At 39.8% G+C, this 24,092-nt stretch overlaps 1 protein-coding gene across 1 annotated transcript in view; it reads right to left on the reverse strand.

Annotated features, from left to right (window-relative positions):
• Positions 1-24,092, reverse strand: part of SLC7A9 (solute carrier family 7 member 9) — a 40,696-nt gene that overhangs the window by 800 nt on the left and 15,804 nt on the right. The window contains exons 9-11 of the mRNA XM_063109931.1: positions 11,868-11,964; positions 10,576-10,725; positions 1,425-1,599 (exon numbers count right to left, since the gene is read on the reverse strand). Of these exons, the coding sequence (XP_062966001.1) occupies positions 1,425-1,599; positions 10,576-10,725; positions 11,868-11,964 (422 nt within the window). The remainder of the gene's footprint in view (positions 1-1,424; positions 1,600-10,575; positions 10,726-11,867; positions 11,965-24,092) is intronic.

Consider the following 24,092-nt stretch of genomic DNA (forward strand, 5'->3'; position numbering starts at 1 on the left):
TCAGCACCACGCTCAGCCAGTGAGCAAACCGGCCATCCATATATGGGATCCAAACCCGGGGCCTTGGTGTTATCAGCACCGGACTCTCCCGAGTGAGCCATGGGCCGGCCCTCTTTCTTTCTATAGGAGTGTGCTTGCTCTCCCTTTCTCAGCTGAGGGTTTAGATCATAGTAGAGTTGGGGGTGGAGGGAGCTATTTCAGGAAAGGGAAGAGTTTTTGGTGCAAATAATGTAGCCATATTTTGCTTTTGTTTCATTTTGTTAATCAACATGAAATAAATTCTCTCTTGGTTATAACCCCACTGTCAGATAAGTGATGGTACCAGGTTTCACAGATGAGGAAATGGAGGTAGAGAGAGGATCTGGCACTTGCCCAAGCTGAAGAGAGGCATTCTCAGTCAACTTCCTCACCTTCTAGTTGGGCCTCACTCTTTCACACCTTGTGTATTCTCCCTAAGTTTCACGTATATAAATAAAAACCACATAGGAGTGCCTGAAGGGGTGGTTGTACTTCCCCGTTTGGACAAGCTGAACAAGAGTAAGGAAGAAATGGGTTTTTAATCACATTTACTCAGACACTGTGCAGGATCCCGGATTAAATTATGCACAGCCCAACTCCCGTCTTCAAGGAACTCAGTATAGGGAGAGGGAGACCAGGAAACAGGCCATTGATTACGTCATCGCCTGGTGAGGGTACTCAAGAAGCTTTGAAGGCTTTTATAAATGGGGTTTCCTACAACTGAATCTGCTGTATAGGATAAAACATTCTGAATATAATATAGACTTTTTGAAAAATAGGTGCAATTCAGAGTCTCTTTCGATGTACTTTGACACAGTACTTTCTTTTCAAAAGTGAAAGTGGCTAATATAGCTAAACTTTTAAGCAACAATTATCCTAAAATAGATGAGGATCAGGACTGCTGAATGGAAAGGAAGACTTGTGGCCTTGGCATTGGAAGGCTTAGGCCCTCATCCCAATTCCCCAGCCCCAACTCCACCACTTTTTTTGGTATCTTTAAAATGCTGCTGAGTCTCTTAGATGTCTGTATATCAGGCAAAGAAAATGGTGCTCCAGACATGAGATGTACAGCAGTGTGAATACATGCAACACTGCTGAACTGTACACTTAAAAGTGGTTAAGATGGTAAATTTTATGTTATGTGTATTTTACGATTAAAAAGAAAATGGCGTTTTCCTTCCTGCTTGTTACAGTAACTGACAGGAACAAAGAAGACCAAGGGTGGACCCAGAGGTGTTACACTGAGGGGAGTGGGTCACACATCCTCTTAAAAAGGAGGTGAAATCTGCTAGCCATGTGAGATCCTGTGATAAGGAAGTCATGGTAGAATCAAGACAGGTGAGGTTGTAGGGATGCTGTGTCTGTCTGTGCTTCACTAATAACTGAAGAGTCCTGTTGATACGTACTTGAGATTTTCTGAGCCCATCCGAACTTGTGGTAGACAAAAAGATAGTAAAATATAAGGCCGCTCAACATAAATAACACACAGTAGAGATACTCCAGTTCAGGTTTACTGATGATTGGGGCCAGAACCAAAAACACGGATAAGAGAGTCACCAAGATGGGAATGAAAATGGGCACCTGTAAGCAAAACAACAAGGTATTATGGTTTGGCCATGTGCATTCATTTTCTTTTTGAAAATCTTCATTAAAAAAAAAAAATTAAAATAAAACACTGATAAACAAGAGTATAATGAACTCCATGTACCCCTCCTCCAATTTCAATAATTTTTATATAACTTTGCCAATCTTATTTCATCTATTCTACCTTTTTTCTTTTTCCTAGAATACAAATAAAATACCAGAAATCATGTTATTTTACCTGTAATATATCAGCATGCGTCTCTGATGAGGGCTTTGTTTTTAACATTTATTTTCTTCCCTCCATTTTATCTTGTGATCAAGTTGTTGGGAGAATTGGATTATTTATTCTGTACAATGTCTAATTCTAGCTTTGCCTGATTGCTTCCTCCTGGTGTCATTTAACTTGCTCCTCTACCGCCCATATTTCCTGTAAACTAGTAGTTAGATTTAGAGGCAAGAGTACTTCATGACTGGAGCAGTGTACTTCCTTTGATAATACATCATGAGGCATGTAAAGTCTGACTGTCCCATTTTTGAATTGTTAAGGTCGATCGGTGGGTGGGTAGGGGTGAGATGGAGAGCAGTCCAATCACACTATTATAAATTTCCCCATTAACTTTCCATGGCTTTAAACTAAAACTAAAGCTAAAATTGTAAATGGTTTAGTATCCACTGATGATCGTTGCCTTGATTCATTATTTCATCAGGGGTTGCAAAAATGCTTATTTTCTAATACTGTCATTTCTTCTAGACTTAATCCTGAAATTCTATAATGAATTTCATCAACTATTTGGTTATTCTAAATTGCAGTTTGAACAGGGAAGGCAGGAAAAATGCTTGATTCTTTTGTGTGTGTGTGTGCGCATGTGCGTGTGCGTGCGACCAGTAAGGGGATCGTAACCCTTGGCGTGGTGTGGCCTGCACCGCACTCAGCCAGTGAGCGCACTGGCCATCCCTATACAGGATCCGAACCTGCGACCGCGGCGCACCCAGCACCACACTCTCCCAAGTGAGCCCCGGCGTCGGCCCTTGATTCTCTTTCTTAGTTTTCAGAATGATGATTTGGGCCCTTAAAGAGACCTTCAAAGCTGACTGAAACTCATGGATGTATTTGGTGGGTTTCAATCTATTGTAGCCATTCTTCATGATGTTCAGAATGTCATATCATAGGCCAGACTGGCTTCTGGGCCCTTATGATGTGATCCCAGTGCTCTTTGAAAGATTTTTTGCTTTCTGATATGACGGGATGTGCCATACCTGAATTCATCCATTTCTCCATGGAACTTTGTTAGAGCATGGTGTTATAACACCAAGGTCAAGGGTTCAGATACCTGTACTAGCCAGCTTGCCTATATTATATAATTTTTTTTTTTAAAGATGACTGGTAAGGGGATCAAGACCCTTGACTTGGTGTTGTCAGCACCACACTCTCCCAAGTGAACCATGGGCTGGCCCTATATATGATATAATTTTTATCTTTTCTTGATTTTGCTTTATTCTTCCATTATTTCTTTTTGAGAATGAACATACATATATGCACAAACATATACACATGTTTATCTTGTACTATTCTTATATGAAAGATAGCAAATTACATAATACTGTTTTGCACCTTGCTTTTTTCTTTTAATATATCCAGAGATAATACCATAAGAATATACAAAGTTATTAATCACCCATTTGTTACTGCTGCCTACTACTCTACTTTGTGGATGTACCATAGTTTATTCAGTCTATTAATTGACATTTGTGTTGTGCTGAACCTTTTGCTAATACAATTAATGCTGCAATAAATAACTTTGTGTATATTTAATATTTTTGCCAGTTTCATTTTGTGATAGATTACCTCAAAATGGAATGGCTGGATCAAACAGTAAATGCGTATATAACCTTGCTGAAATTTCCCCTCATACTGGCTTTACTGTTGGTTTTCCACTAGCAATGTATGAGAGGCTGTTTTCCCACAGCCCCACCAATGGAGTATGTGGTCAAACTTTTGGATTTCTATCCATCTGATAGGCAAGAAAATGGTATCTCAAAATTTTGGTATGCATTTTCTTTCTTTTTTTTTTTTTTTTTGGTCGTTTTTTCGTGACCGGCACTCAGCCAGTGAGTGCACCGGTCAGTCCTATATAGGATCCGAACCCGCAGCGGGAGCGTCTCCGTGCTGCCAGCGCAGCACTCTACCAAGTGCGCCACGGGCTCGGCCCTGGTATGCATTTTCTTATTAGGAGCAAAGTTGGGCTTGCTGGGGTTTTTTTTGGGGTTTTTTGTTTTCATTTTTAAGTGTTATTGCATTTTGTCTCTGAACTTTTTATGTCTTCTGTCCATTTTTCTTTGAAGTGTTGGTATTACCCATCTCAATTTTTAGTTATTCTTTATATTAAAGGTATTAGTCTTTTTTGTGATACTACTTGAAAATACTTTCCCCATTATGTTACAGATACTTGTTTTTAACTTTCTTTATTTAAAGACACACATTTGTATTAGGGTAGTCTTTATCAGTTTATCACTTCTGGATTTTGAGTCACAGGAGAGTTTTCCCCACTGTTGGATTTACAAAGCAATTTATGTTTTCTTCATGCATCAGCACCAAAATATTTAAATTTTATAACCTTTATATTTTAATAGTGCTCTTTTTTTAGGTTTTTCCTGGGTATTCTTGCTGGCTTGTTCTTCAATATGAAGTTTGTAATTAACTCATGTAACTCTAGAAAAAAAAAATTAGATGGTGTTTTTATTGTGATTTCATTAAATGTCTGTTAACTTATGGAACACCAACATCTTTATGATACTGTGTTTTCCTATTCAAGAACATGTATGAATTTCCATTTGCTCGTTTACCTTTTATGTCTTTCAAGAGTATTTTAGTTTTCCACCTAGAGGTCTCACCTCTTTTTAAGCTTATGAGTACTTTTTTTGTGAGGTTTTTTTTTTTTTTTAGTTTGGTTCTCATTTGTCTTGGGAAATAGGTGTTCTCTTCCACTGTCATTTCACTGGAAATCACTTGTATAAAGGCTATTGATTTCATTGTATTAATTTTATATCTTACTACTTTACTATATTTTCTTATAGTTTTTTCTTTGATCTTTTTGGGTCTTCCAGATACACAATTATCTTTGAAAGGAGAGTTTTAGAGGCTTTAAAAAGTCTTTTCTAATTCCTGTACTCCAAATTGCTTTTTTCTGTCCAGTTTCCTTACAATATCTTCAAAACGATGTTAAGTGATAGCAGAAATAGAAGGTATTCTTGTTTCTAACTTTATAGCAAGGACCTCTCAAGTGTTACCTTACCTATTTGAATCGTTTTTTGTCTCGTGTGTGTGTGTGTGTGATCATGTTAAGGAAATAGCTATAAATTCCTATTGTGTCTTTATTATTAACGTGTATTGAATTTATCTGGGCTTTTGTTTCTTTGTTTTGCATATGTGGAGGTGATCATAGGGTTTTTCTCCATAAGTATTCAATGTGAATTATATCCATCCATGAATTAAACCTTTAGTTAATGGATTTTCTAATCCTTAGCCACCCTTGCACAGACAGGACTTAGTCGTGATATATTATCTTTTTAATAGTATTCTTTTAATATTTTACTTAAGGTTTTTATATAATTATGCATAAGAGATTGGTCAGTGATTTTTTTTTTTTTTGGCCCTATCTTTGTAAGGTTTGTATCAATGTTATATTCTGTAAAAACAATTTGAAAATCAATAAAACAACCTACAGCTAACCTAAAAATAGGAGGGAAGAGAAAGCACAAACACACAAATAAGAAATGAAAACAGGGAGATAATCTTCAGAATGAAGGAAGTTCTTTAAAAAAAATTATAAAACTGTTCTGTACAACTCTATACAACTAAATTTGAATACCTGGACAAAATGGGCTGTTTTCTAGGAAAATATAATTTACTAAAACTAATCTCAACATAATTAGAATCATGGGGAAATTCCAAAATCAGATAATTTCAGTATTACTTTATTCCAGAGCACTGAAAAAGGAAGACTTTCAAAAAGCCAGCTTGATTGCTTATTATTCACTCATTCATTCATTTTTCTCTTTTTCTAGCATAAATTCTTACTTATATGTTTATTAATTCCTTCTACTTTTTCTTCCTTTTTGAGTTGCCTGTTTATTTAATACAATGAAACTTCCTCAAAGCAGTATTTAAGCTATGTCCATAGAATTTATGTCTTGTTTCCTTGTTGTTATTTTTAGGAGTTTATGTACTTGCACTTCCTTTTTCCTTTTGGACCCCAAAATTTAATGTTTGATTTATTAATTTCTTGTTTTGTTCCCTTACAGGCAGAGAATGTGGTTTGTATTATTTCTAATTTTTTGAAATATCAAAGTCTTTTTGGCATTAAAGATGTGGCATGTCAGTTTTCAGACATGGTCCGTATGCCCTTGAAAGATGTGCTTTTTGTTGGAGTTCAGAGTTTGATATGAATCTGTTCTATCTTGTTAAATTTTTAGATCTTCAGAAACTTTTACTAGTGATATATATGTCTGGATCTGTCTTGGACTGAAGGAAGTGTTTGCAAGTTGCCTATTAGTATGTTTGTTTCTCCTTGCATTTCCTGTAGTTTCTGCTTTGTAAAGATAGTTGCTGTATGGTTTGTTTAATAGATACCAAAACCAGGTAAAGATTCAACTAAAAAAGAAAACTACAGGCCAATATCCTCGATGAATATAGATGTAAAAATCCTCAATAAAATACTAGAATAAAATAACAGAATACAGCAACACACATGCAAAATTATACCCCGTGATCAAGTGGGATTCATTTCAAGGAAGCAAGGTTGGTTCAACATACACAAATCAATAAATGTGATACACCATATCAATAAAATCAAACACAAGGACCATATGATCATCTTTATAGATGCTGAAATAGCATTTGGTAAAATTCAACACTTGTTCATGATAAAGACTCTCTACAAGTTAGGTATACATGGAAAGTATCTAAACATAATTAAAGCCATGTATGATAAACCCACTACCAATATCATCCTGAATGGGGAAAAGATGAAAGCTTTTCCTTCAAGAACAGGAACTAGACAAGGATGCCCACTCTCACCACTCCTATTCAACATGGTGTTGGAAGTACTAGCCAGAGCAATCAGAAAAGAGAAGGAAATAAAGGGCATCCAAATTGGAAAAGATGAGGTCAAACTGTCCCTGTTTGTAGATGACATGATCCTATATATCGAACACACTAAAGCCTCTACAAAAAAACTCTTGGAGTTGATAAATGATTTTGGCAAAGTTGCAGGATACAAAATCAACACACAAAAATCAGTAGCATTTCTATTCTCCAATAGTGAACATGCAGAAAGAGAAATCAAGAAAGCTCGCCCATTTACAATAGTCACCAAAAAAATAAAATACTTAGGAATTGAGTTAACCAAGGAGGTGAAAAATCTCTATAATGAGAACTACAAACCACTGCTGAGAGAAATTAGAGAGGATACAAGAAGATGGAAAGATATTCCATGCTCTTGGATTGGAAGAATCAACATAGTGAAAATGTCCATACTACCCAAAGTGATATACAAATTCAATGCAATCCCCATCAAAATTCCAAAGACATTTTTCTCAGAAATGGAAAAAACTATTCAGACATTTATATGGAACAATAAAAGACCACGAATAGCCAAAGCAATGCTCAGCAAAAAAAATAAAGCTGGAGGCATAACACTACCTGACTTTAAGCTATACTACAAAGCTATAATAACCAAAACAGTCTGGTACTGGCATAAAAACAGACACACTGACCAATGGAATAGAATAGAGAATCCAGAAATCAACCCACACACTTACTGCCATCTGATCTTTGACAAAGGCACCAAGCCTATTCACTGGGGAAGGGACTGCCTCTTCAGCAAGTGGTGTTGGGATAACTGGATATCGATATGCAGGAGAATGAAACTAGATCCATACCTCTCACCGTATACTAAAATCAACTCAAAATGGATTAAGGATTTAAATATACACCCTGAGACAATAAAACTTCTTAAAGAAAACATAGGGGAAACACTTCAGGAAATAGGACTGGGCACAGACTTCATGAATACGACCCCAAAAGCACGGGCAACCAAAGGAAAAATAAACAAATGGGATTATATCAAACTAAAAAGCTTCTGCACAGCAAAAGAAACAATTAAAAGAGTTAAAAGACAACCAACAGAGTGGGAGAAAATATTTGCAAAATATACATCTGACAAAGGATTAATATCCAGAATATATAAGGAACTCAAACAACTTTACAAGAAGAAAACAAGCAACCCAATTAAAAAATGGGCAAAAGAGCTAAGTAGGCATTTCTCTAAGGAAGATATCCAAATGGCCAACAGACATATGAAAAAATGCTCAACATCACTCAGCATCCGGGAAATGCAAATCAAAACCACATTGAGATACCATCTAACCCCAGTTAGGATGGCTAAAATCCAAAAGACTATGAACGATAAATGCTGGCGAGGCTGCGGAGAAAAAGGAACTCTCATACATTGTTGGTGGGACTGCAAAATGGTGCAGCCTCTATGGAAAATGGTATGGAGGTTCCTTAAACAATTGCAAATAGATCTACCATACGACCCAGCCATCCCACTGTTGGGAATATACCCAGAGGAATGGAAATCATCAAGTCGAAGGTATACCTGTTCCCCAATGTTCATCGCAGCACTCTTTACAATAGCCAAGAGTTGGAACCAGCCCAAATGCCCATCATCAGATGAGTGGATACGGAAAATGTGGTACATCTACACAATGGAATACTACTCAGCTATAAAAACGAATGAAATACTGCCATTTGCAACAACATGGATGGACCTTGAGAGAATTATATTAAGTGAAACAAGTCAGGCACAGAAAGAGAAATACCACATGTTCTCACTTATTGGAGGGAGCTAAACATTAATATATAAATTCACACACACACACACACACACACACACACAAATCGGGGGGGGGAGGGAAGAAGATATAACAACCACAATTACTTGAAGTTGATACAACAAGCAAACAGAAAGGACATTGTTGGGGGGGAGGGGGGGGAGGGAGAAGGGAGGGAGGTTTTGGTGATGGGGAGCATTAATCAGCTACAATGTATATCGACAAAATAAAATTAAAAAAATAAAAATAAAAAATAAAAAATAAAAATAAAATAAAAAAAAAATCTCTATAATGAGAACTACAAACCACTGCTGAGAGAAATTAAAGAGGACACAAAAAGACAGAAAGATATCCCATGCTCTTGGGTTGGAAGAATCAACATTGTGAAAATGTCCAAACTACTCAAAGTGATATACAAATTCAATGCAATCCCCATCACAATTCCAGTGACATTTTTCTCAGAAATGGAAAAAAACTATCCAGATATTTATATGGAATAACAAAAGACCACACATAGCCAAAGGAATTCTGAGCAAAAAAAATAAAGCTGGAGGCATAACACTACCTGACTTTAAACTATACTACAAAGCTATAATAATCAAAACAGCATAGTAGTGGCATAAAAACAGACACACTGATCAATGGAATAGAATAGAGAATCCAGAAATCAACCCACACACCTACAGCCATCTGATCTTTGACAAAAGCACCAAGCCTGTACACTGGGGAAGAGACTGCCTCTTCAGCAAATTGTGCTGGGATAACTAGATATCCATATGCAGGAGAATGAAACTAGACCCATACCTCTCACCAAATACTAAAATCAACTCAAAATGGACTAAAGAATTAAATATACACCCTGAAACAATAAAACTTCTTAAAGAAAACATAGGAGAAACACTTCAGGAAATAGGACTGGGCACAGACTTCATGAATATGACCCCAAAAGCACGGGCAACCAAAGGAAAAATAAACAAATGGGATTATATCAAACTAGAAAGCTTCTGCACAACAAAAGAAACAACACAGTTAAAAGACAACCAACCGGGTGGGAGAAAATATTTGCAAAATATACATCTGACAAAGGATGAATAGCCAGAAATATACAAGGAACTGAAACAAGTTTACAACAAAAAAACAAGTAACCCAATTAAAAAATGGGCAAAAGAGCTAAATAGGCATTTCTCAAAGGAAGATATACAAATGGCCAACATAAACATGATAAAATGCTTAGCATCACTCAGCATTCGGGAAATGAAAATCAAAACAACACTGAGAAACCATCTCGCCCCAGTTAGGATGGCTAATATCCAAGACTGTGAATGATAAATGCTGGCGAGGTTGCAGAGAGAAAGGAACTCTCATACATTGTTGGTGGGACTGCAAAATGATGCAGCCTCTATGGAAAATGGTATGGAGGTTCCTCAAACAATTGCAGATAGATCTACCATATGACCCAGCTATCCCACTGCTGGGAATATACCCAGAGGAATGGAAATCATCAAGTCGAAGGTATACCTGTTCTACAATGTTCATCGCAGCACTCTTTACAATAGCCAAGAGTTGGAACCAGCCCAAATGTCCATCATCGGATGAGTGGATACGGAAAATGTGGTACATCTACACAATGGAATACTACTCAGCTATAAAAACAAATGAAATACTGCCATTTGCAACAACATGGATGGACCTAGAGAGAATTATATTAAGTGAAAAGAGGCAGGCACAGAAAGAGAAATATCACGTTCTCACTTATTTGTGGAAGCTAAAAATAAATAAATACACAATTAAACTGGGGGGGGAGGGAAGAAGACACAACAATTACAATTCCTTGAAGTTGATAACAACAAGCGAACAGATAGGAGGTTATTGGGAGGGAGGGGGGAGTGGGAGGTTTCGGTAATGGGCCACAATAATCTACCACATTGTATATTGACAAATAAAATAAAATTTTAAAAAATATAAAATAAAATAAATTTTAAAAAAGCAAGCACACACCTACTATTTGAAATAGTGACCTCTATCTAATTCATTTTAAGAAACCAAAGCCACTTGTGACGTTTGGGACTCGAAACTTACCTTGATAGGCCTTTCCAGTTCTTTTCTCGTAAACCTCATCACAATGAGTCCTAGGATTGTCAAGCCATAAAATAGCCATGTAGCAAAATTGAAATAATTGATTAATGAGTTTATGTCACCAGGGATGATATAAATGGTTGCTATGATACCCTAGTAATAGAAAGAGGAATGAATTTTTAGGTCATTAGTACATAAAACATTATTCTTACCACTTCAAAGAAGACTGAAGCAGGTTTTCCTGTGGATAAACACGTTAGTGTGGAAAAAATTTCCTATGTATCCCATTATACTTGGAGTTAAACCTGACTTTGGCTATGATCGCTGTTCTTTTTGAAGTCTGACAGGAAAGACTTGGAAAATTTTTTAATCTTTGAAGTGATTTTATATATATATATATATAAATATAAAAAATATATATATATATATATATATATATATATATATATATATAAAGCCATCCCCATAAGTATGATTTTTTTTTTTTTTTAAAGAAAGTTTTCATTATGGGCAAGGACCCTAGACTATGACACTCAGGTCTGATCTTGACCCACATTAGTTGCGTGGCCCTGGACGTGTATTTCGATTCTCTCATCTGTTGCCTTATCTTCACAGTGACCATGCTGATAGAGAGTAATGGTTCTCTGCGGGTTGGGGGGCGTAGTCTGGCCCTAAGACTAGGAATGTGGATGGTCTCTCAGCGCCCAGAACAGTTCAATTTCCAAGAACTATCCACCACTGAGAAACTTCATTTAGAAGATGTCAAAGGGCCTTTACTGCCCAGGAGTCCCATGACTTCTGAGACCACGATGAGAGGTTGTTGTCAGTAACCGTCTTGTAAAATGCTATATTCTCCTTTCCTGTAAGCTAATGGGCTTCTATATAGTTTGTTACCAAGGACCCAGAACAGACAAATATACATACATATAAGAAGTATAGAAGGTACAAGCTTGGAAGATTCAAACAATATCTTTCGTGGATAAAATCAGAAAAAGGAGTAGAAATCAGGTAAATTGTTTGAATTGTCTAGGGATATTTTTATACATCTGTTTCATGTCAAGGAATAAGGGAACCTGAAAACCACTGGGCTTAGCAGTTCACATCTAATTCGCCATCCAAATTAAGGTAGGCATTGTCCTATTTTTTGGTTACACACATGTATTAATTTGTAATAATTCACTGAGCTTTACATACATGCTTGTGCATATATTTCTATGTTCCTTATACGTCAATAAAAATTTAAATATTAAATTTAAGAAAAAGGTAGGTGTTGTCATGGTGGAATTCATACTTACATAAAAGATGATGGCAGGGGCTGGAGTTAGGCGCTTGACGCTAATGTAAGAGAGCACTTTAAGCATGTGGCCTTCCCGGCCTGCAACATAAACGAGTCTGAAAAAAACAATAAAACAGAATTCAGTTGACGAGAGTGCAGGTTGTCCCACCATCACTGAGAGTGTGTCCTGAATTTCACTAATGAGGCCACAGAGAAAAGAACTGAGTTGTCACCTGGTTGTCTTCAGGTAGGAGTCTCTTAAGGTCGTGAGTTTTGGAGAAGTAAGCGAGGTGGTTAAATGTATCTGATAGGAAGCCATCCTGATACAGTGGAGTCACCAAAGCAGGGAAAGGGGGAGAATGGCTTGGGGATGCCCTTTTAGGATGCAGAGCAGCTATCTCCTCTTAAAAGTTATGCAAGAAATAAGTGTAAAAACTACTCCCATGCCAGTGGACCCCAGGGCCTGGGGCACCTGACAAATGCACACACAGAAGTGCCTTGTACTTCCAAAGTCCAATCACAGACTTTCCCATAGTTTAAAAAATCAGGCAAATTAAGTGTGAGTCAGCAGACACAAGTGGCTTAGTTCCCTGCAAGAACTCCTGATAATTCAGTAAACTGAAAGACTGTGTTTAAAACACGAAAGAGAAAAAAGAGCAGGAGAGGCCTATGGAGTTTATGAAGGCAGGAGAAGCCACAGTGAGAGAGAGAAGGGACCACTCCAACTGTTTGGAGGCCCACCACTTCAGGCCAGCCTGGTGAGGGGAAGAAAAAAGCTGCAGCACATGGAACAGGAGCCAGCAAAAGCCACAACTGAGCCCTTTGTGTGAAGTTTCTTGGAGTCTGCAGGGGAGAAGACGGCCTCGGAGTGCACCATACCAGCCTCCAGGCCACCACACAGGATTCCTGTGGACTCACATAGGAGCAAGGGGCTGCAGCCAACCAAAGAAAAGAACCACCCAGAGGCTGGTGGGTCACCATGAGGGACCTGTGCATGGCACACCCCAAGGAAAGTGTATGGAGTGTGGGGGGAGGCTGGTCCACCAGGGGAATGTTGGGGCACAATGTGAGCAGCTGATCTTCCTTCCAGTTGGCACAGGCCCATTCAGTGGAGGCTAGTCAAGGTGACAAAACTGCAGGGGATGCAGTTTGCTGGACGGACTCATTCCTGGGGCAGAATTTCCACACAGCCCAGGTGTATCTGACCTCACAAGACCCAGAAGTGATTAAAAAGCCAACAATTAAAACCTGATCCACACAAAAAGCCTTCCCCAGAGAATCAGCAGCAAAATAGAAATTTAGCTCAACCACAGAGCTCAAATGCTGGTTCCCACAGGGAGTTCTCCCAATTTTGGAATTAACCAAAGGACAACAAACTAGCTACAGTGCAGAGTTTAAATGGTAGTGGTGGCTAATAGTCCACCACAGAACTGAAAAAAGAAAACAAAGCAAAACACCAGACCAGAGACAAAGCTCTGATATTAACCAGTAAAGGTATAACACCACCAAAGAACAGGTATAAAACCTAAAAGAGATAGGGTCTCAAATGCCCATGCATCAGTGTAAAGACACAAAGACTGAGAAAGAACAGAGAAACATGACACCATCTGTAGTAGACTGAATTATGTCCCCACAAAACTCCCTGAAGCTTGAATTGTGTCCCCCCAAGTTTTATGTATTAGAAACTTAGCCCCCACTGTGACTGTTAAGAGGGTGGGAAATTCTATTACAGTAACTGAAAGATGGAGCCTTAAAGAGGTGATTAGACTGTAGAACCCTGCAGTAGTGAATGCATTAAAAATGGTGGTCAGAGGCATGGTTCTGGGGGCTTTAAAAGAAGAGAGTCTGTCTCTCTCTTGCTCTCTCTGCTTCCACCATCTTGCAATGTGAGATCCCTGGGTCACTATCACCACCACCAGATGGTTTGGACTTCCCAGCCTTAGAAACTGTAAGTGATAAATTTCATTTTTCTTTATAATCACCCAGTTCCATGTATTTTGTTATAAGCAACACAAAATGGACTAATACACCATTGACAGAAACCAAGCACCAGCAATGGACCGAGAGAAACAGCAGATGTATGAAATGTCTGACAGAGAATTCAGAATAACCCTCTTAAGGATGTTCAGAGAGTCACCAGAAAATACAGATAGAAAATTAAATGATATCTGGAAAGCGATCCAGAAGCAGAATGAGAAACTTGACAAAAGAATCAATTTTTAAAAAATCTAGAAATAAAGAATACATTATCTGAAATGAAAAACTCAATAGAAAATTCCAACAGCAGACTTAATCAAACAGAGGAAAGAATCAGTGAGCTTGAAGATAAAATATATGAAATTATCAAATCAGAGAAGCAAAAAGAATAAGAAAAAATGCAACAGAAACACAGCAAATATGGGACTCCCTCAAGTGAAATAATCTCCACATAACTGGCATACCTGAAGAAGAGGAAAAAGGAAGAGATGTAGAAAGGATATTCAAGGAAATAATGACTGAAAATTTCTCAGGTATGGAGAAAGATGACAGCATCCATGTACAGGAAGCTCAGGGGTTGCCAATCAAATTCCATCCAAGGAGGAACACCCCAAGGCACATCATAATCAAATTATCAAAAATGAAAGAAAAAGAAAGAATACTGAAAACAGCGAAATAAAAGAAATACATAACATTTGACAGAACCCCAATACATCTCGCAGAAGATTTCTCAGTAGAAGTCCTACATGCCAGAAGAGAATGGGATGATATTGAAAAGACTATCAGCCAAGAATTCTTTATCCAGTAAAACTAACCTTCAAATATGAAGAAATAAAATGTTTCCCAGAAAAAAAGCTGAGGGAATTCATCAACACTAGACCTGCCTTACAAGAAATAGGAGAGTTTGTTAATCTGAAAGAAGACAACACTAAGGAACAGCAAGAAAAATCTGAAAATACTTAAGTCATTAGTAAAGTAAGTTCATAGACAACCTCAGAATACTCCAGTGTCTAAGGGTGGTGAGTAAACTGCTCATGTGCTAGTATGAAGACTAAAGGACAAAGCTAGCAAGACAGTAATATATAAAACAACCATATAAGAGATAGGCAATATTAAAAGATGTAGTTTGAAACAACAAAATATAAAAAGGGGTGGGGGGAGGGGGCACAATGATGCCAAAGTGTATTTTTTCTTAGATATCAAAGTTAAGCTGCTACTAGTCTAAAATAATCTGTTATAACTATAACACATTTTTTGTTAGTAAAAATAAATAGTGAGAAATCAAAATACAATGCTAAAAAAAACCACACAATCACAAAGGAAGACAGTAAGATAAGAAAAAAGGATCAAGAAAACAACCAGAAAAAAAGGCAACAAAATGGCACTAATGAGTCCCTGTCTATCAATAGTAACTCTAAATGTAAAAATTAAAAGCCCAAATTAAAAGACAGAGTAGTTGAATGGATTATAAAATAAGAACCAACAATATGCTGCCTACAAGAAACTCCCTTCACCTATAAAGACATACACTGTCTGAAAGTGAAGGGGTGGAAAAGACTTTTCATGCAAATGGAAATGAAGAAAGAGCAGAAGCTATACATATATCAGATAAAATAGACTTCAAGCCAAGGAAAGTAAAGATAAGGAAAGTAATTATATAATGATAAAGGGATCAATTCAACAAGAGGATATAACAATTCTGAATATATATACACACCCAACTCTGGAGCTCCCAGTTATATAAAGCAATTACTGTTAGACCTAACAGGAGAAATAGACCTGAATACAGTAATAGTTGGAGACTTTAATACCCCCCTTTTAGCAAAAGACAGATCATCCAGACAGAAAATTAATCAGGAGACATCATAATTAATCTCCACTCTAGGCCAATTGGACCTAACAGACATATATAGAACATTTCATCCAACAGCTTCAGAATGCACTTAATTCTCACCAGCACTTGGAAAAGTCTCCAGAATAGATCATATGCTAGGTCACAAATCAAGTCTCGACAAATTTTTAAAAATTGAAATCATATCAACTACATTGTCTGACCATAATGGAATAAAACAAAATCAATAATAAGAGGAACACTAGAAATTATACAAATACATGGAAATTAAACAACATGCTTCTAAACAATGATTGGGTGAAAAAGGAAATTTATTGTTTATTTATTTTATTATTTAAAAAAAAATTTTTTTTTTTTTTAAAGATGACCAGTAAGGGGATCTTAAACCTTGGCTTGGTGTTGTCAGCACCACGCTCAGCCAGTGAGCTAACCAGCCATCCCTATATAGGATCTGAACCTGTGGCCTTGGTGTTATCAGCACCACACTCTCCTGAGTGAGCCACCAGCCGGCCCTGAAAGAAGGAAATTTAAAACTTCCTGGAGACAAATGAAAATGAAAAGACAACATACCAGAACCTATGGGATAAAGCAAAAGAAGTTCTAAGAGGGAAGTTTGTCACAATAAATACCTACATCAAAAAAGAAAGACTTCACATAAACAACCTAACATTACACTTCAAAGAACTAGAAAAACAAGAACAAACCAAACCCAAAATCAGTAGAAGGAGAAAATAACAAAGATCAGAGCAGAAATTAAAGAATTAGGGATTAAAAAAAATACAAAAGACCGATGAAACAAAGAGTTGGTTTTTCAAAAAGATAAAATTGATAAACCTTTAGCTAGACTAACATAAAAAAAGAGACTCAAATATAATTAGAAATGAAAAAGGAGACATTAAAACTGACACCACAGAAATACAAAGGATCATAAGAAACTACTACAAACAACTATATGCAAATAAACTGGAAAATCTAGAAGAAATGGATAAATAGCTGGACATATACAACTTACCAAGGCTGAATCATGAAGAACTAGAAAACCTAAACAGACCAATAATGAGTAATGAGATTGAAGCAGTAGTAAAAAGTCCCCCAACAAAGAAAACCCCAAGACCAGATGGCTTCACTGCTGAATTATACCAAACATTTAAAGAAGAACTAATACTAATTCTTCTCAAATTCTTCCAAAAAATTGAAGAGGAGGGAATATTTCCAAACTTGTTCTACAAGGGCAACATTAACCTCATACCAAAACCAGTAAAAGATAAAACAAAAAAAAAAAAACTTAAAATTAAAAAATTAAAAAATATCCTTAATGAATGCAGATGCAAAGAAAATACTAGCATGGAATACTACTCAGCCATAAGAAAGAATGAGATTCTGCCATGTGCAGCAATGTCGATGAGCCTGGAGAAAATTATCCTAAGTGAAACAACCCAGGTGCAGAAAGAGAAATGCCACATGTTCTCGTAAGCAAGGGCTGAACCCATAAATAAAGACAGAGAGAAAGAGAGAAACAACAAACACAATAACACGTTTGAACTTTTAGGAGAGAAAACCATGGTTACTAGAGGGGGAAAGGGAGAGGGGAGGGGTAGAGGGAGGGGAGTTAATGAGAATTTGTTTAACAGACATAAAGAATGGTTACATATTGTAGTGATGAATAAGCTATCTTGATCTAACCATCACACATTGTACACAACTACTGAAAATCAACTTTGTACCATATATATTATATATATATAAAATAAATAATCTTTAAAAAATATATTAGCAAACAAAATATTAGCAAACAGAATCCAACAAATTTTTTAAAATTTTTCTTTTTCTTTTTTATTTTTAACTTTTATTTTGTTTTATTTTTTATGGTTGATTATTGTTGCCCATCACCAAAACCTCCCTCTCTCCTCCCTCTCCTCCCTTCCCCGCAACCATGTCCCCTCTGTTTGCTTGTCGTATCAACTTCAAGTAATTGTGGTTGTTATATCTTCTTCCCCCCCCCATTTTTTTTTTTTTGTGTGTGTGTGTGTGTGAATTTATAAATTTTTAGCTCCCACCAATAAGTGAGAACATGTGGTATTTCTCTTTCTGTGCCTGACTCGTTTCACTTAATATAATTCTCTCAAGGTCCATCCATGTTGTTGCAAATGGCAGTATTTCATTCGTTTTTATACCTGAGTAGTATTTCATTGTGTGGATGTACCATGTTTTCCGTATCCACTCATCCGATGATGGACATTTGGGCTGGTTCCAACTCTTGGCTATTGTAAAGAGTGCTGCAATGAACATTGGGGAACAGGTGTACCTTCGACTTGGTGATTTCCATTCCTCTGGGTATATTCCCAGCAGTGGGATAGCTGGGTCATATGGTAGATCTATCTGCAATTGTTTGAGGAACCTCCATACCATTTTCCATAGAGGCTGCACCATTTTGCAGTCCCACCAACAATGTATGAGAGTTCCTTTTTCTCGGCAACCTCGCCAGCATTTATCGTTCAGAGTCTTTTGGATTTTAGCCATCCTAACCTGGGGTGAGATGGTATCTCAGTGTAGTTTTCATTTGCATTTCCCGGATGCTGAGTGATGTTGAGCATTTTTTCATATGTCTGTTGGCCATTTGTATATCTTCCTTAGAGAAATGCCTACTTAGCTCTTTTGCCCATTTTTAATTGGGTTGCTTGTTTTCTTCTTGTAAAGTTGTTTGAGTTCCTTATATATTCTGGATATTAATCCTTTGTCAGATGTACATTTTGCAAATATTTTCTCCCACTCTGTTGGTTGTCTTTTAACTCTGCTAATTGTTTCTTTTGCTGTGCAGAAGCTTTTTAGTTTGATATAATCCCATTTGTTTATTTTTCCTTTGGTTGCCCATGCTTTTGGGGTCATATTCATGAAGTCTGTGTCCAGTCCTATTTCCTGAAGTGTTTCTCCTATGTTTTCTTTAAGAAGTTTTATTGTTTCAGGGTGTATATTTAAATCCTTAATCCATTTTGAGTTGATTTTAGTATATGGTGGGAGGTATGTACATAGTTTCATTCTCCTGCATATGGATATCCAGTTATCCCAGCACCATTTGCTGAAGAGGCAGTCCCTTCCCCACTGAATAGGCTTGGTGACTTTGTCAAAGATCAGATGGCAGTAAGTGTGTGGGTTGATTTCTGGATTCTCTATTCTATTCCATTGATCAGTGTGTCTGTTTTTATGCCAGTACCATACTGTTTTAGTTATTATAGCTTTGTAGTATAGCTTAACGTTGGGTAGTGTTATGCCTCCAGTTTTATTTTTTTGGCTCAGCATTGCTTTGGCTATGCATGGTCTTTTATTATTCCATATAAATGTCTGGATAGTTCTTTCCATTTCTAAGAAAAATGTCTTTGGAATTTTGATGGGGATTGCATTGAATTTGTATATCACTTTGGGTAGTGTGGACATTTTCACTATGTTGATTCTTCCAATCCAAGAGCATGGGATATCTTTCCATCTTCTTGTATCCTCTCTAGTTTCTCTCAGCAGTGGTTTGTAGTTCTCATTATAGAGATTTTTCACATCCTTGGTTAACTCAATTCCTAAGTATTTTATTTTTTTGGTGGCTATTGTAAATGGGCAGGCTTTCTTGATTTCTCTTTCTGCATGTTCACTATTGGAGAATAGAAATGCTACTGATTTTTGTGTGTTGATTTTGTATCCTGCTACTGTGCTGAAATCATTTATCAATTCCAAGAGTTTTTTTGTAGAGGTTTTAGGCTGTTCGATATATAGGATCATGTCATCTGCAAACAGGGACAGTTTGACTTCATCTTTTCCAGTCTGGATGCCCTTTATTTCCTTCTCTTCTTTGATTGCTCTGGCTAGTATTTCCAACACTATGTTGAATAGGAGTGGTGAGAGTGGGCATCCTTGTCTAGTTCCTATTCTTAAAGAAAAGCTTTCAGCTTTGCCCCATTCAGGATGATATTGGCAGTGGGTTTATCATGTATGGCTTTAATTATGTTGAGATACTTTCCCTCTATACCTAACTTATAGAGGGTCTTTGTCATGAATGAGTGCTGAATTTTATCAAATGCCTTTTCAGCATCTATAGAGATGATCATATGATCCTTGTGTTTGACTTTATTAATATGGTGTATCACATTTATTGATTTGCATATGTTGAATGGGATGAATCCCACTTGATCGTGGTGAATAATTTTACGTATGTGTTGCTGTAATCTGTTTGCTAGTATTTTAGTGAGGATTTTTGCATGTATATTCATCAAGGCTATCGGCCTGTAGTTTTCTTTTTTGGTTATATCTTTACCTGGTTTTGGTATAAGGATGATATTTGCTTCATAGAATGAGTTTGGGAGATTTTCTTGATTTTTTGTATTTCTGGTATCTTTTTTTTGATGTTTATTCACTGTGGCCGGGGGTTTCACAGTCCACCAGTTTGAGACTAATGACTAACTAAGATGTTGCTGTGGTTGCCAATTTCGTATGGCTACCTCCGTGACTGCTCTGTTGGCCTCTAGTGCCTTGTGTGTATGGTTGCCTCGGGTCTTGGGCCTCTCTGGGGAGCCACCTTTCTGGTCAGCTTGGACTCTGCTGGGCTGGTGGATCACGTACCACAGGGTGTATAATCTCTGTTGAGCTTTCACTTCCTGTGCAGGACTTCTCCCTGTTCCGTGCGCTCTGGCCTGGGCTGTTGGATCACGCAGTGGCGACCCCACAGGGTGTGTGGTTTCTGTCGAGTCTCTGCTTCCCTAGCCGGATGTCTCCCCGCTCTGTGCACACTGTGCTGGGCTGGGGCGTGTCTTCTGCAACCCTCGTCTATCAGCTGGGCCTTCAAGACCCTGCTCGGCACCGCCTCGCCCAGGAAGTCTGCCAGGTTTCTGGTAGGCACAGACGACTGGTCGCTCTGGGTGCCTTCGTAGCACTGTGTAGATCTTTCTCGGGACTTGTTCACCTTTGTATCCCCCCGGCATAGACCGAATCTAGCGCCCACCTGCAGCCAGCTCTCCAGCAAGTTCAAGCGGACCTGGGAACTCTCCTACCACACTGTTCCCAACCAGAAATTGGTTAGGCTTTTTTCCGAACTGGTGGCCGCAGAGATGGTATCTGCCTCCCAGTAACAGGAAGTTTACCGGGGGCTGGAGTCCAGGGTGTGGTGGAGTGACAGTCGGCCCGCCCGTACTTCCTTGCCCTCCCAACACTGGCCGGGGACGCCCCACACCACCAGCCCCGCCAGAGAACCGCGGAGGGAGTGGGAGGGGAGGCCGGCCTGCAGGCTCCGGAAAGCCCCACGCCGGGCCAAGCAAGTGGGAAGGCTCAGCAACGGCCGAGCCGGGCGGAGCTGCCAGCACCTGGGAAAATGGAGGCAGCCCCAGGGCGGTGAGTGGCCTGGTGATGCAGGCGGGAGCCGGGTGGGCGTCAGCCCCCCGAACAGGGCTTGGCCAGGGGTCACTCACAGTGCTGTGCGAGGTCGGGTGCTCACTCTGCCTCTGGTTTGCCGCCTTTCCCGTTCTCGGCCGCTGCCGCCTCGGGCTGTTCAGTCGCGGCGCGGCTCGGGTGCTCCCAGGAATCTTCTTTAATGCCGGCCTGAAACCTCGAATCCTGAATAGGGCAGCTGACCGCCTTCAGTGCGGCCCCGGCCTCCGGGATCCTGGCTGCATCCACAGCAGCCCTGGCGCCGTGTTCCCTGTTTCGAGACTCGCTTTTGCAGCTAAGAAACAGTTCTTTTCCTGCTCCACACTTCAAAGCTGTTGCCTGTATATGAGGCAGCCTCTCCTGCCAGGGGCAAAGTGGCGTTCAGCCCCCACGACCGGCCAGCAGCTGTGGTCCTCCCTTAAGAGATGGCAAGAGGAAGGTCCACAAGTTTCCCGGCTGCCTGAGGCCCAGTGGCCGCCTTTTCCACCTCAGCTACTCTGCGCCAGCCGCCGCAGCCACCGCCATCTTGAATCACCCAAGAGTTGTTATTTAAAGGTGTTGATTTATTCCTAGCATTTTATTGGTTGTTTGGTTGTCTTAGGTGTCTTTTGTTCCTTGCTTTCTGATTTACTGTTTGGTTTCTGTGTTTGTTGGTTCCTTAGGTTGTAGACAGCGTTTTTGTTTTTTTGTTTTCTCTTCATGAATGCCATTTTTATTATACTAGTGGGTTTTGATTTTTCTTGGGTTTCTATGGCAGTGGTAGTTATTTTTCAGGAACCAAACCCAGTACTCCCTTGAGGATTGGTCATGTGGTAGTGAACTCCCGCAGTTTTTGTTTGTCTGAGAAATATACTATTTGCCCTTCATTTCGGAAGGATAGCCTTGCAGGGTAGAGTATTCTTGGCTGGCAATCTTTTTCTTTTAGTATTTTGAATATATCATCCCATTCCTTTCTAGCTTTTAGGGTTTGTGATGAATAGTCTGGTGTTAGCCTGATTGGGGCTCCCTTATAGGTGATGTGACGCTTCTCTCTTGCAGCTTTTAAGATTCTCTCTTTGTCTCTGAGTTTTGTCAATTTGACTATGACATGTCTTGGAGAAGGCCTTTTTGGGTTGAATACGTTTGGAGATTGTTGAGCTTCCTGGATCTGAAGATCTGTGATTTTTCCTATACCTGGGAAGTTTTATGCCACTATTTTGTTGAATATGTTTTCAATGCAATCTCCGTTTTCCTCCCCTTCTGGGATACCCATGACTCGGATATTTGAGCACTTAAGGTTGTCTGATATCTCTCTCAGATTTTCTTCCATGTCTTTGACTCTTTTTTCTTTTTTTTTTTTGTCTGCCTGTGTTATTTCAAACAGCCCATCTTCAAGTTCAGAGGTTCTCTCTTCAACTTTGACAAGCCTGCTGGTTAAACTCTCCGTTGTGTTTTTTATTTCGCTGAATAACTTCTTCAGTTCAGCAAGTTCTGCAACATTTTTTTTCAGGACATTGATTTCCTTGTACATTTCCTCTTTCAGGTCCTGTATACTTTTCCTTGTTTCATCATGATGTCTAGCTGAGTTTTCTTGTATCTCATTCAGTTTCCTCAGAATTATCACTCGAAATTCCTTGTCACTCGTTTCAAGGGCTTCTTGTTCTATAGGATCTAGAGTTTGAGATTTATTAACTTTTGGTGGTGTACTTTCTTGATTTTTTGTATTTCTGGTATCTTTTTTTTTGATGTTTATTCATTGTGGCAGGGAGTTTCACAGTCTATCGGTTTGAGACTGTTGACTAACTACGATGTTGCTGTGGTTGCCAATTTGGTATGGCTACCTCTGTGACTGCTCAGTTGGCCTCTAGTGCCTTGTGTGTGTGGTTGCCTCGGGTCTTGGGCCTCTCCGGGGAGCCACCTCTCTGGTCTGCTTGGACTCTGCTGGGCTGCTGGATCATGGGGCAGTACCACAGGGTGTGTGGTCTCTGCTGAGCTTTCACTTCCCGTGCAGGACTTCTCCCTGTTCCGTGCGCTCTGGCCCGGGCTATTGGATCACGCAGTGGCGACCCCACAGGGTGTGTGGTTTCTGTCGAGTCTCCGCTTCCCTAGCCGGACGTCTCCCCGCTGTGTGCGCACTGGGCTGGGCTGGGACGTGTCTTCTGCAGCCCTCGTCTATCAGCTGGGCCTTCAAGACCGTGCTCGGCACCACCTCGCCCAGGAAGTCTACCAGGTTTCTGCTAGGCACAGACGACCGGTCGCTCTGGGTGCCTTTGTAGCACTGTGTAGATCTTTCTCGGGACTTGTCACCTTCCTCCTGGTATTGCGGTTATTTGTGTACTTGTCTTATCTCCCACACCAGAGCATGAGCTCCTCGGGGGAGGAGCCTGCAGCACACGGTTCACCTTTGAATCCCCCTGGCGCGGACCGAGTCTGGTGCCCGCCTGCAGTCAGCTCTCCGGCAGGTTCAAGCGAACTTGGGAACTCTCCGACCACACTGTTCCTAACCAGAAATCGGTTAGGCGTTTTTCCGAACTGGTGGCCACAGAGATGGTATCTGCCTCCTGGTAACAGGAAGTTTACCGGGGGCCGGAGCCCAGGGTGCGGTGGAGTGACAGTCGGCCCAGCCCGTACTTCCTTGCCCTCCCGACACTGGCCGGGGATGCCCCACGCCACCAGCCCCACCAGAGAACCGCAGAGGGAGTGGGAGGGGAGGCCAGCCCACAAGCCCTGGGAAGCCCCACACCGGGGCAAGCAAGTGGGAAGGCTCAGTGAGGAGCCGAGCCAGGCGAGGAGGACAGGCTTGGCCGAGCTGGGCCGGAGCCGCCACCACCTGAGAAAATGGAGGCAGCCCCGGGGCCGGTGAGTGGCCCAGTGGGGCAGGCGGAAGCTGGGCGGGCGTCTGCCCCCCAAGCAGGGCCGGGCCGGGGGTCACTCACAGGGCTGTGCCAGGTCAGACAGCTCCCTCTCTGCCTCTGTGTCATCAGCATCCCCGTTCTCGGCCACCGCCACCTCGGGCTGCTTACTCGGTCCCGT

The sequence above is a fragment of the Cynocephalus volans genome, chromosome 10 (genome assembly GCF_027409185.1).
Source record: "Cynocephalus volans isolate mCynVol1 chromosome 10, mCynVol1.pri, whole genome shotgun sequence".
Classification (NCBI taxonomy): domain Eukaryota; kingdom Metazoa; phylum Chordata; class Mammalia; order Dermoptera; family Cynocephalidae; genus Cynocephalus; species Cynocephalus volans.